This window comes from Ochotona curzoniae, unplaced genomic scaffold (genome assembly GCF_017591425.1).
Source record: "Ochotona curzoniae isolate NIBS_2020 unplaced genomic scaffold, NIBS_Ocur_1.0 scaffold_3890, whole genome shotgun sequence".
NCBI classification, from domain to species: Eukaryota; Metazoa; Chordata; class Mammalia; order Lagomorpha; family Ochotonidae; genus Ochotona; species Ochotona curzoniae.
In genome coordinates this window covers 23642009-23656372 of record NW_024467115.1, presented here as the reverse complement: position 1 = coordinate 23656372, position 14364 = coordinate 23642009, and the positions used below count along the sequence as shown (strand labels likewise).

At 41.4% G+C, this 14364-nt stretch overlaps 1 protein-coding gene across 2 annotated transcripts in view; it reads right to left on the bottom strand.

The window, feature by feature from the left end:
- The window catches only part of PHACTR2 (phosphatase and actin regulator 2), a 114774-nt gene extending 106177 nt beyond the window's left edge, over positions 1-8597 (bottom strand). For both annotated transcript variants that reach the window (XM_040965664.1, XM_040965665.1), the window contains exon 1: positions 7474-8597. In XM_040965664.1, coding sequence (XP_040821598.1) covers positions 7474-8269 — 796 coding nt within the window. In that variant the 5' untranslated portion in view covers positions 8270-8597. The remainder of the gene's footprint in view (positions 1-7473) is intronic.
- Positions 8598-14364: the final 5767 nt, after the last annotated feature.

Genomic DNA, 14364 nt, shown 5'->3' with positions numbered 1-14364 from the left:
CTCCAGTTGCAATATCCTGGTAGTTGTTTCTTACCCAATTATGAGAGAAACACAATTTTCATATTACCATGTTCTGGGTTTGGCCCACATACCATTTAGATCTTGCACTTCACTTAAGTGATACTGCCTGGTGACACCGGTTAATTCTCATTGCTGAAAATTAGAACATGCACTTGGCACAGTGGGTAGCCCTTGGGATACCTGTAGCCTATATCGGAGTGCTGGTTTTGAGTTCCAGCTTGCTTTCCATTCCAGCTTCCCGTGTGCCAGGGAGGTGGCAGATAACAGCTCAAGTCCTTGGATACCTGCCACCCACAGGATGGACCTGGATTGCATTCCAGGCTGCTGGGTTTGGCCAGTCCCAGTCCTGGCTGTTGCAAACATTTGAAGAGTGAATTAACAAGAAGATATTTCTGACTTTCAAATAAAACATTTTTTAATGTGAAGATTTATTTATTTGAAAGACAGTTACAGAGACAGAGGAAAAGATGGAGTGAGAGACAGAATGAATGAACCATTTGCTGGGTCATTCCCAAAATGGCTGCAAAGGCCAGGACTGAACCAGGCCAAAGCCAGAAGCATGTAATTCTACCCACGGCTCCCATGTGGATGACAGAGGCCCAAACACATCGCTCATTTGCTGCTGTTTTCCTAGTTGCATTAGGAAGGAGCTGGATTGGGATGCTGGCATTGTAGATGGAGGATTAACCTACAGGGCCACAACACTAGTCCCCTGAAATTTAAAAAAAAATGTTTTTGGACGAAGTAAAATTACCCTCAACACATCCACTTACTTAACTCCTATGTACTGAACATCTGGTTGCTGTTTATCAGCACTGTGCCCTGTGCATACTGGGCTAGAGAACATTGCTATGGGTTGGATCGTGTGTGTTCTCCTCTCTCCGATTTTTGTGTTGATGTCCTAATGCCTGGTACTTCAGCATATCATGGTGTTTGAATATAGGGTTTTAAAAATTGTAATGAGGATAAAGTGACACCAGAAAAGTAGGCGCTAACCCTGTGCAACAGCTGTGTTTATCAGAAGGAGAAATACGAACACAGATGCAGTGCACAGAGGAAAGACCTCATGAGGACGTGCGGGAAAGGAGCAAGCCAGCCCAAGACGGGGGCCCGCAGCAGAACCACTGGATCTCAGACTGGCTCCCTCAGAGGGGTCAAGGCCACCTCACAAGGTGCTGGAGAGACTACCTTAAATGACCAGTCCATGGATCATTATCTGCAGGGTCATTTATTAATATGTTCCAGGGAGGATGAAAATGTCACACAGTTTTCAAACCCACTCCCACCCAAGCCCACTTGAAAGAGCGGAGAAAGAAAGATTCTTTACAGCCTTTCTGCTAGGACGACTTCAAACGGCTTCAGAAATGAAAACATCCTTGTTTGGAAAATGAGGTATACGTGTTTTCTGACATTCTGTGGTTGGATGACTGAAGGGATTCAGTTTTTCAAAAGCATACATAGCTCTCAATGCTGTTTTAAATCTCCTGTTTGATTTTATTCTTTTCATATTTGCTTTCAAACATTGGCAGACGAGGACTTTCCAAGCAACAGAGTGCTGGTTGTGCACATATGTATACAATTCCACCTCAGTCCCCGTTAAGGAAAACGCAGCAGCCTCATCCGGGCACCAGCAACACCCGACCAGAGTTCAGTGAACTCGTCTACTTCAATTCTCCACCCCCACCTGCCAGGCACAGGCTGGCAGGTCAGTCCAAGTTAACTTGACAGAAGCAGGACACATGGTGAAAAACACAAATCCCCTTCCTAGATGAAACCGGTCATTACAACCGTGGAGAATCCCATGGCTTCTCCACTGCCATCAGAATCACTTGTTTACAAGGAGCTAGGCAAGGCAAGACACTTCAGACTGCAGAGAGGGGAGGCTCCAAAACCCTTCAGAAAATGCCAGGAGGAAATGGCAATTAGGACCGAACGGAATTTACTTCTCACCAGGCACAATGTCCTGCAAACAGGTCCAGAACCTTAAGGAAAGGCACCCCCCAAAGTGCAAACGGAGGTGAAAAAAAAAAAGAGCCAACAAGGCCCACATGAAAAGGATTTTAAAATAAAAGACTGCTGCCTTTTGGAGTCTTCAGAATTTCCTGCCCACGTTGCCACAAGAGCTCGGCCTCCTTTCCAGCATGTACAACAACCCTTCCTACAGTTCCTCCCACTCGCTATTAAACACCTGTTTTCATCTGGTGCCCTGCTCTTTGACTCTGCTTCTGCAGTGGCATAATTGGCAGCCCCACCACACACAGTTCGCATAGGGTTTTCCTGAAAAGGCCCCATGTTGAAATTCAGAGGCCTCTCCTTAAGCAGTAATTACCATTCTGCTGAAAACTTCTTTCTCTTTGCATTTAACTATATTTAGTTCAAATTTAGTCATTGTGAAAAATGAATTATTTTCCTGTTTGCACTATTAACAAAATAGACATAAGAACAAAATGTTTTACGGCAATGGGGGTCGACTGGGATCTTAAACTTGTACTTGCTCATGGGAATATGTGCTCGTGAACAGTCAATGCGTATGGCTCAGTTCAACACAGTATTGGGAACAGAACACCACACCCACTGAACTGGACATCATAATTTTTACCTTAAGTAAAGAGAAAGCAACATATTGTAAGGGAAGAGAAAGTTTCATGGGATGCCACCTTGCAAATACTGTTCATCTAGAATTTAATTTCCATAAGACATTTTCTCACATGAAGAGACTTTTGGAATGCTTGCTGTAAATACACAGATTCCGAGGCTTCTCTCCAAAATGTTCTAATTTTGCTGATCTGGAATATGTAACTCACTGATTAGTATAAGGGACTCTCAGAAAGTTCACAGGAAGTACATATTCTAAAAACACAATGCATGGATTTTAAATAAAAGTGGCACCCCAATTAATTTACCTCTTGATTCCATTTTTCCACATTTTGAAGTACCTTTTGCTAAGCACACTAGGTAATTTTCACAATTGAGTAAGGCTGTAAAACGTCAACATTCACTTTGTAACAGCTAGGATTGAGGCACAATCAGTATCCTATAAATACAGCACATCCTTCAAATGAAAATATACACAAAAACAGAATCACAGTAATTATTCTACTCAGACATTCAACATGAATCTTTTAAAAATGTCAGCACATGATTATCCCAGTTGACATATTTTAAAATTAGTCTACTTACCCATAAAACGTTTAAACTTTCATAAAAATGTGGGATTTTTTTTTTTTCCAGACCATTGCAACAAGCCAGGTCAAAATGTGAAAATCATCCAAAATGGTCTTTGGAAATGAATTAAAAGCTATTTGCTAAAAAGAAAAAAAATAAATCTTCTGCAGAAGGGGAAAATGGTAATCATGATTCATTATAAGTGATGGTGGGTGTTTGTGCTTATTACAGCAAATTTATTTTGCTACCTTAAGGTCCAGCCAAGCTATCAACCAAGCATGAAGCCAAAAGAAAGACACTTTCTAATACAAGGACTTAAAAAACTATATGCCCTGTGAGCTGTACTCAAGAAACTCCTTGTGTGTTCTGCCAAAATAAAGGAATAAATTCAGGAGGAGTGGAGAGAAAAAGGCACAGGATCCAGGAATCAAGGGAGCCAGCACGAAAGCAAGGTGGAAGGAATCCCCAGGGCACAGTGTGGGAGGCCCACAGCAACAGCTGGCCAGGTCGAAAGAGGGCATCGCAAGAGGGCAACGACCATGGAGAATCTCCTCAAAGACGAACTTGAAAGACAAACTCAAGTGTCTGAACAAAGAGTAGAGAGATTTATGAAACCGGGGAAAGAAGTGGGGATAAGGCTGTGACGCACTCATGCAAAAAGGCCAGGTGGATACAAGGCAAACTGTACCAAAAGAAGAGCATTGGGCTTAGCCACTGCTGGCTTTCAGACAGATCAAAAGTACAGGAAAGGTGAGGAAATGGGAGGATGCAAAATGTGTGACTGGATGTGCAGGTGGGATGAAAAAGAGAGCCTGGTCTTCAGTTTCCACACTGTGAGGTCAGTGGATAATGTATCAAGCCAAATAATCAATAAATAACAATGGAAACATGCTCCTGAAGACAAATTCTACAATCTATTCAAATTAAATTTATTTATTTATTTAGAGAGAGAGGCAGAAAGATAGAGACAGATCCAGAAAAAGAGCTCTTCTACTTGTTGACGGCCCAAATGCCTGCATTGGCCAGAGCTGGGCTGGAGCTGAAGCCAAGAACCCAGAATTCAGGGCAGCTCTCCCAGGGCTAGTAGACATCCAGTTTTTTCAGCCATTTCCATTGCCTCCTAGAATCTACATCGGCAGGAAGGTTGAGTCAGGAATGACCTGGCCGGGGGGTGGGGTGTCAAACCTGGACACATCAGTGTGGGATGATTTGGTGTCTTACCTATGAGGCTAACCACCTACTCCAAGAACCAATTTAGTGGCCAGCATAGTGACGTAGGAGGTAAAATGGCTGGCTGGAGATGACAGTGTGCCATATGGGTGCTGGTTCCATTTCTGATCTAACAGCATGAGAAAAGTAGCAGAAGATGGTCCATAGGGGCGACCCACATGACGCTCCTGGCTGAGGCCTGACTCAGTCCTACCCATTGTGGCCACTTGGGGGATGAACCAGTGAATGGAAGGTCTCCCACTTTGTTTCTTGCTCCATGCCTGTAGCTATTTCAAGAACAAAACAAAACAAAAAAGAATCAAGTTAAAGCACTCTACATTTCTTAGATGCTATTTAACTTTACTCAGTTCCCAGCACTCTATTAATATATGATCTGGACAAACAAAACTACTCATTTATATGTTTAGGGATAGGTGGATACAAAGGTTCATAGATGATGAACCTTAGCTTATGCTTCTGTCCTAACAGAGGGAAGATAGTAAGCAAATGAACAGAAGCAAGACATGCTAAGTGACGGGCACAATGAAGAAAGAGTTAGGTCTAGGGATGAATAACCAAGAGTGGATCAGGGTGGGTAGGGAAGGCTCCAGGAACTGCAAATGTCTCACAGGTAGGAATGAGTCAGGCCTCTCTGTAACAACAGCACCAAAACTGGCACCTGAGGCAAAAGCAGGGGGAGCTGAGGTGTGTGTGTGTGCGCAGGTGGAAGGGGGCAGGGATGGAGGGCATGCAGGATCATGGAGAGCCTGGAGGGCCATTTCATAACACCTGGATTCCAATCTAAATGCGATGGGAAGACAGGAAGGTTTTTAGTTGGGGAATGACATGATTTACACTTTAAACATTGGCTTCAGTTGTTGCATAGAAAATGGATTGCAGAAGGGCGGGAACCTAGAAGCAGGGGGCCAGCGAGAGTCTACACAGGTGTCCACACAGTAGATGGCCAGGGCTTGCACGGGGATAATAGAACCAGATAGAGTAGAAATGAGATAACACTCGGGAGGGGGAGATGGACAGGACATGCTGATGGATCCCTGTGGAGGAAGGTAGAAACCTAAGGATGCGTCTCAAATATGGGACTAGAATAAGTGAGTTGCTGGGGTCAGGGAGTATCACTTGATCAGATACAAAAGTCAAGGAAAAAATGGGTGGACATCTGCCCTTCTAGTAAAGACAGAGTTTGGGGGGATGGGTCCTGTGGCTTAAAAGGCTAATCTTCCACCAGTTCATATCCTGGCTGCTCCACCTCCAATCAGTTCCTGCTTTAGGTCTAGGAAAAGCAACAGAGGAGAGTTCAAGCCCATGGGCCTCTGCAACCATGTGGGAGAACCAAAAAGGACTCCCGGCTCCTGGCTCTGAATCAGCTCAGTTCTGTCCACTATTGCAGATGAAATATCTTTCCCTCCCTGTTTCTCCTTCTCTCTGTAAATGTCTTTCAAATAAAAATAAATAAATAAACAACAAAAAAATTTGGGAATCTACACCTCACATCAGAGTTGCTGGTTTCAAATCCCAGTTCTGTTCCTGATTCCAGCTGCTGGCTATGAACAACTTTGGGAGAGACCACAGGTGATGACTCTGGTAATTGGGTTCCTGAGCCTGTGAGAGTCCTGCATCAAGTTCCCAGCTCCCAGTTATGGCCTGGCCCAACCCAGCTGCTCTAAGACATTTGGAGAGCAAACCAGTTGATGGGAGAAATCTCTCCCCCACACTCTTTTCTCTCCAACAATCAAATAATAAATAAAGTCAAGAAAAGAACTAATTTGGAGGACAATAATCAAGCCCTCTGCTTATACATCACCTGTAACATGCCCATGAACTTCACATGTAGTTGTGCACCAGGGCTTTGGAGTGCAGAGAAGTTAGAGTCACAGATACCAATCTGGGAGACACTCCACTGCTATTTCCTCTAGCATCCTGACCTCTCCTTGCCCCACTTCACCTGAGGCTCATTACAGTTGACCTCCTGGTCCCAACTGTACTAACTCCCAAGAACCCTCTGTTGTATGTGGCAGGCACATTTATCCCGATGAAGTAAAAACAATAATCACTTCTCTGGCATGATAACAAACCTCTTCAGGGCTTCCCACTACCTGTATCTTTCAGTATTACCTCCTTCTCGGGGCCTGAATTCTTATGTGTAAATGTGTATGTGTGTGTGTGGTTACACATAGGTTTATTATAATAAAAGCTACTTGTACACTTGCAACATTTAAAAATTGAGCATCACCTGTTCTCTTTCAGTGAAATGAAAAGAAAATTTTAAAATAAACAGGAACCAAATTACAATAGAGAATGTCAATTCCAAATAAGATCCTATAGTTTCTGCTGATTCTCCCACAGAGCGGCAGGGTTCCAGTCATCATTAGGAGAGAAGTCTATTTTTTTAAAGTGTGATCTTAGATTGCAAGGATGCCTGTTAAACATGCCAAAGGAGAAACCATGTTGTGAGGCTGCCCAAACAACCTACCCAAACATCTCAAACCCACCCTTTGCTGACCTTCTAAGACCCCATTATTTTTAAAGTTTTTTTTTTCCTTTTTAAACAAGAGACAGATACACATTAGTAAATGCTAACTGTCCATATTCACATAGAGACACAGTATAATCTCTGAGCCCAATATACAGAGAAAGGAGGGGAAAGCTAGAATTTTATGCCCAACTGCACAGAGGCCTATCAGCCGCCAGATCCCAGCCAGCCAGGGGAGCAAGTGGTTCCTTTTTCCTATAGAGCATGTTGGTGTTGATTCCAAGCAGTTTGTTGAGACAAGGAGGAGTGAAAACAAATTTGAAACAGAAAGGAGTAAGAGATTCTTTTCCCTTTGTATTCCGCTTAAGATATTTTCCCCACAATAAGGTGAGAACCATGGTATAAAGAGACCTCAGAAACAAGGAGATACAGCCAGCACAGGAGGGGAAGAAGATAAGAAGGCAGCAAGGGACTGCAGAAAATTTTTTAAAAAAACAAAGAAGCTGGAATCAATCAGTGCTATTGGTCATCAGCTCCTTCATCCACCTCTCCTTCTTCACCTTCATCATCATCTTCATCTTCCTCACCTTCATGCTCATCCCCTTCTTCATCAATGTCTTTCAATCCTTCTCCCTCTTCTTTTTCTCCCTCTTCTCCTTCCCCTTCCTCATCGTCCATATCTGGAGCCAAGTAGTACTGCAGTGGGTTTGGCCAGATGTCGTCCTTGATGACCTGGCCCAGCTCAGCAGTGCCAGGGTCCGAGTGGTCGGAGAACCAGGCGAAGAAGCTCTTGGGCTCCTCGCGCTGCCGCTTCCTGCTGGCTTTGTTCTGTGTTGGATTTGACCGTTTTCTCAAGTCCTTTCTGGATTTCCATTTGATCTCGGAGGACTCTGAGGATGGACTCCCACTCAAATCCACACGAAATTCCTTGGAGAGAACTTTATTTTTGAAGTAGGGATTTTCATCAAAATAAAAATCTATTCTGTAACCTGGTAAAATGTCTTCCAACTCTGCCACTTCGACTCTGGTCAGATAACGCAGCACCTGCTCATCCTCCTCTCCAAGCAGCAGAGACACTTGTGGATGCTTGACAAATGCTGTTACCCAAAAATGTGGGATTTTGGCAATTAATTCTGACCTCTTCTGAAAGAATGGTTGGCGGAGTTTGTTATATTTCTGTTCTACTTTCAAAATCTCCTTGCTGGCTTGCTGATAAAGTGTGTTTACTTCATTCTGTACTTCATCAATATGGTCGATTGCTTCTTGTTCTTTTTCTCGTTTGGACAGACCCTTAGAGGCCCCTGTGACTGCCAGCTTGGGGCCTGGAGCCAGTCTAGGCTTCTTTGCTTGAGGCACGAGCGAAGCTGGGCGTTTGGGGGCCATGTTTCAAGGCACAACGGAGCTCTGCCAAGCGGGAAGGAAGCAGCTGCGAACCAGAAAGAGGGAATTCTTGCGCCTATCCCGGACCTGCCTGCCTTTCTGAGTTTTGTCTCCACAGTTCTCTAACAGGCTACTCCATTCCGCTCTGATTTCTGCACATCTTCATAAGCTTCTTCACAGCCAGAGTGTGTGTATGATTTATCTTTGAGTTTTGCCACAGCCAGCACGACACCTTACACAAAATAACTTCAGTGTAGGAGCTGTTTGTGTGTGAAGGTGTCACTCTTCTCCTTCTTAATGGTCCCTCATAAAACAAATCTGCAGGAATAGACTCGCCAAGCACATACCAGCACCGCTTTCCAGGATATTCTTAAGCAAAATAGCACTTCAGTCTTTCCCTTGGCAACCAAAATTTCCTTCACATTAAGGGCTGCAGTGTTATACTTGCCAGAAGTTTATATGAATAGAAACATCCAGCCCCTTGAAATGAAAATAAATGGCGGGTCAGTTTATAAGGATAAATGATAATGTCAGACCAACATTTAGTAAGTCAGGTTATTTGGCTGTTCTGGGTTACTGTGGCTTTTTGTTTTTCTTTCTCTGCCTCAGATGTGTGTGTGTGTTTGAGGGGCGGGAGGGTTTGGAGGGAAGGAGGAGACCAAGAACTGTTTATTTTCTTAAGACTATTTTTACCTCAATATCACTTTTACATCAGTGGAGTCTCCATTAAATATTAATCTTTCCTCCCAAGAACAGAGACCAGCAGTTACCTTTATTACATTAAAGTCTCCTGAGTTTAAAAAAAAAAAAAAACCTGTTGGGATTTTTTTTTTTTCTTTTTTAAAAATAGAGGCTTGATTCACGAACCTTAACTTCAGGCTATCTCCTTGGGTGATATCATTAAACAGGAAAAAGATGAAGTCTGGCTTGTCCACTGTGTGTCATGTTTTAAAAAAATCTTACAGGTAAAATAGATCTGAGTTCAAACTTTCTAAGACAGCACTCGCTGATCAGACTTAATGAGCCAGGGACAAAGGACAGGCATGTGACAGCTACATTTTTCCCTAGTTTTCTTTCTTTCAAAACAAATGATATTTGCATTATTAAGAAAAGTAAACCTAAAAAAGGAAGAGGTTGGGTTTTGAGTGTTCATCATTAAATTCATAAGAAAAGACTGTGGCTGAGAAACAGCCATTGCACTGAAAGCTCCAAACTTCTGCAGTAGGCGGAAAGACTGCAGGTCAGCCAGTGGGTCACTCCAGCCGAGGCCTAGGTGGACGCGGAGCTCGGGAGCCTTGGCTCTGACCGTGTCCAGAGGTGAGGAAATCCAGGAAAGTCACACTGCCTCTGGATGAGCACACTAAACGGGAATCGGAGTACTTTGATATACTATGATACAAATTATCTTTCAAAAATATGTTTACATCCTTTCTTAATGGATTAACCTGTTACACGATTCTCAATTCAATAATCTTTTGAAGACTGGGTTATCTCTAAGTTTCGGCTTTCGTGGACTGATCTAGTGAGCAATGAATCATTTGCTTTACAACACTAGAAGTGGAACTGTGGGGTCTGAGCAGGTGCACATTTTAAGGTTTTTCATCTATATTATAGCTAAGCTGCTCTCTTCATAGTGCTCATTTCAACCAACACAAGGCAATTATCTCTGAGCAGCCCTTTATGCCACTCTGCCAAAATCATAAGTGATCCATGGCATCTGACTTTTCTTCCCCATGCACGCACTTAATCCTTATTTCAAACACCTGTGGGTCACTTATGTGCCTACTTTATTGAGTAACATGGACAATTTGCTTAATCATTGTGTTTTATTTTTTCTGAAATGGAGATATTAGTACTAGTAGCCTCATGTGGATGCTGTGAGCATGAAAAAGTGAATTCATGTAAAGAATCCACAATGGTTCCTGGCCCAAGGTGAGTTCTCAGTTATATACATTAGATGTTTTGAAAATTGCCTATGCAGGTTCTTGATGTGTATTCTGGGGGGCAAAGGTAGGGCATGTTCAGCTTTGACTTAAGGATTTTAAGAGCTCTGATGGCATTAATAATGTGAATCATTGTTTCCCATATCTAATACGGATAATTTCTGTATTTTCTGCATAGCTCTTTTCAATTTATTGATAATGGCTTTTTTTCAGTTATGTAAAATTTAAATATTCCACATCATTTATCTTAAATAATCAATTACAGAGGTTAAATATTCACATATGAGAAAAACAGCACATGAAAGCACGTTTTTAAACCACAGTTTAAAATTATAGAAAAGGATTAATCAATTCGACTCCATAAAAAGTTCATATTTTGCATGGAAAGACTACTATATAGAAACTTACCATACAAGAAAAATGGAGAAAATTTATTTGCAGCAAATGAATGACTTAATCTCCTTAACATATAACTCTATGAAGCCATAAAAAAAGACTAAAATAGGTATTTCAGAAAAAAAGAAGAGAAAACCATAAATGCCCTTTAATTCATAGTCACAAAAATAAGATATTTGCTTTTACATAAGAAATTTCAAAAATTCTAAAAATATGTCTGTGTACAGAGCCTTGTGGGCACATTCAGGGGAGGCCTCTCAGTGCACAGGACAAGGGGCACATGAGTGACAGAACTGAATTCCTGCTGAAATTCTGCCCTGTATGCCAAGGCCTGCAGGGCTGCCTCACCAGGAGGGAGGATGCACAGTTTCCTAAAGGCTGGCGTGACTCTGACGTGCATGCATTGTTAATGAAGGAGTACAGAACTCTCCGTAATTCTCAGAATAGGAGCAGATACACCGACTTTGTTTCCGTGAGAGTGTTTTGGCAAAAATTTATCAAAATCAAACACATAAATCTTGGTGTAGTTACTCCACTGCTGCGATTGTACTGGCACACATAGGTCAAGATGTGTAGATAAGGCTGCTCATGTCAGCACTGCTCGGGAGAGTATCCATGCATGTATGTGCACCCAGATACAAAGCCAGAAACAAATATAAAACATAAAAATAGAAGAGTTCGGTTAAGTTTCATTGATTTGTTTTTATTTCATCTAAGAGGCAGGGAGGGAGAGACAGACAGATATACACTGACAGAGAGAGTGAAAGAGAAGCCCTGAACTTGCTGGGTCATAACAGCCAGGGCCAGCCTGGGACAAAGCCAGGATTTAACTTGGGTCTCCCATGGAGGTGCTTGGGATGCAAGTACTTGAGCCATGATCTGCCTTTCAAGATGTATGGCAGCAGGAAGCTGGAATCTGTAGCAGGGGCAGAACTCCGACCCTGGTAGGCCAATATGGCAGGTGGGTTTCTCCAATAGGTTTTAAACACAGTACTGAATAAGATTGTTTATATGAAATTTCAGTATATCCACACACTGCACTGCTATTTGCGTGTAGAATTAAAAATATCAACTTTCCAAGTTATACTATTTGAATTATACTACATGAAACACTCAAAGTATAAAGCAGTAATTTTACTCTGTCTGTCTCAGTTGTGTTTTGATACTATACAAAATGAAATAAAAATTATTCATACTGGGTTAGAAGTGAAAAGTAAGAATAGGGAATCTGGGACAAAATAAACTTCTCTCCCAAATCATCTTGTACTATTTGACATTTAACCATGAGCATAGTGTTATCATGTTGTCATTAAAGAAGATAAATAAAGTATCCATCTCTGCCCTTATGATTTCTCCCTATGCCTTTTAAAAACAACAACTTAGAAACAGATACACAGTCTAAGCAAACAAATACAAATACAAGGTCCTCAACCAAACCTGACCTGACCTGACCCCGTGGTGAACACACCACTTGGGACACGTGTATACCATACTGGAGTGCCTGGTCTAGCCTAGCCCTGGATGCTGTGGGGAGTTGAACCAATGGATGGAAGACCTCTCTGTCTCTCTCTCTCTCTGTATCTCTGCCCTTCAAATAAAATGAACATACATTTTAAAATTCTGAAATTTGGAAACACAGAAACATAGATGGAGGTTCTATCACAACCTAGACGTGGTCCTGCATACTTTATTCACCTGTTCTCAATTCCAAAAAAGAGGACACTGGCATTAGTAGTCCCCTGGACTAATGCAAAACAGCCAAGAGCTTGCCGTTGGCATGCTGGGGATGAGCTGTGGCTGAAAACGATCAGAAGAAATAGGAATGAGAATCAGACACTACCCTTCAGATAAGAAAGTCGGACTAGCATGTAATTCTAAAGTAAACAATAATATATATATAAATATATATATCTTACTCAAAATAATATATATATCTTACTCAAATATTCATTAGCATAAAGTAGCCAGGCTCTTCATTGAGGATACCTGTTCATTCAGATATTTATAACAAATACTTGTTATGTCCAGTTTTACCTGGCCTTATATTTGGCAATGAAAATAGCCACTCTAAACCATGCTAGAGCCTAGGCTACAGGGCACTGGAACCTATTTGTAGGTACACCTAACTGGCATTTGTTTAGAAGCAATGAATTCAATCCTCAACAAAATACTAGCAAACTTAACCTAGTAATACATGATAAGAAATAAATGCCACACTCAAATGGAATTTACCCCAAGAAGGCAAGGTTAATTTAACCCCCAAAAGTCAATTAACACAATGACATACTAACAGAATGAAGGACAAAAACCATATGATCATCCTGACAGAAAAAGCCTTCAACAGAATCCAACACTTTCATGATAGAAATACTTACAAACTAGAAAAAGAAGGAAATAATAATTTTTTAAAACCATGTATACAAATGTAAAGCTTGGGGACAGCACCATGGCATAACTGGTAAAACCACCATCCACATAGCCAGCATCTCATATGGGTGCCGGTTTGAATCCTGGCTGCTCCATTTGTGAACCACTCCTGTGGTTTCCATTTCTTTGTGCCTATGAAGGCAGAGGAGGATGGCCCAACTCCTGGGGCCCTGCAACCACGACAGAGACACAGAAGTTTCTAGTTCCTGGCTTCAGACCAACCCATTTCTGGCTGTTGTGGTCTTTTGAGAAATGGACCAGAAAATGGAAGATTTCTCCCTCTGTCTCTCCTGTGCTCTCTATAACTCTGTCTTTCAAATAGCAATAAAGGATTTAAAAAAAAAATTTCAAAAATTAACATAATATTTATAATGAAAAACTCCCTTTTCCCTTAAATCAGAAATAAAACAAAAATGTGTACTACCGCAATTCCTATTTAACATTGGACTAGGTGTTATAGCCAGGGTTTCTAGACAAGGAAAAAAAAATACAAGTCATTCAAGTTGGAAAGAAAAAAGAAAAATTTTCTCTTTGCACATGACCTCATATATAGATCTTGTATATAGATAATTCTAGCGAATCCACTGAAAACTATTAAAGAGAAAAAATGAGTTCATCAGGGTTGCCAAGTACAAGATCAATATATAAAAATCAATGTTTATGTTTCTAGGCACTATGGATACTCTAATAATGAGATAAGAACACAACTTCATTTAGAATAGCATAAAACCAAATAAAATAATTTGGGGTAAGCTTTACAAAAGAAGACAAGATCTCTTCACTAAAAACTACAAATAATTATAAAAAGAAATTTAAGAAGAGATAATTTGAAACACACTCTTGTCCATGGAGCTGACATACTATTAGAATTGGCAATATTACTCAAACTGAATTATATATTCAACATAATCCCTATCCAAAGTTTCAGTTAGCTTTCCTTTTTTTTCCAGAAAATTAACAAACTGTAAAATTCATATGGAAATACAGGCCCAATATTGGCTCAATGGGCTAATTCTTCCCCTGCAAGCACCATTCATATATGGGTACCATTTCCTGTCCCAGCTGCTCTACTTCCCATCCAGTTCTCTGCCTGTAGCCTGGAAAAACAGTGGAGGATGGACCATAGTCTTGAGACCCTGTGCCGATGTGGGAGACCTAGAAGAAGCTCCATGCTCCCAGCTTTACATTGGCTCAGCTCTGACCATTGTGGCCATGTGGGCAGTGAACCAGTGGATGGAAGATTTATCTACCTTCTTTTCTTTGTAAATCTGCCTTTCCAATAAAAATAAATAACTCTTTTTAAAAATTCATATAGAAATGCTAAAGAATCAG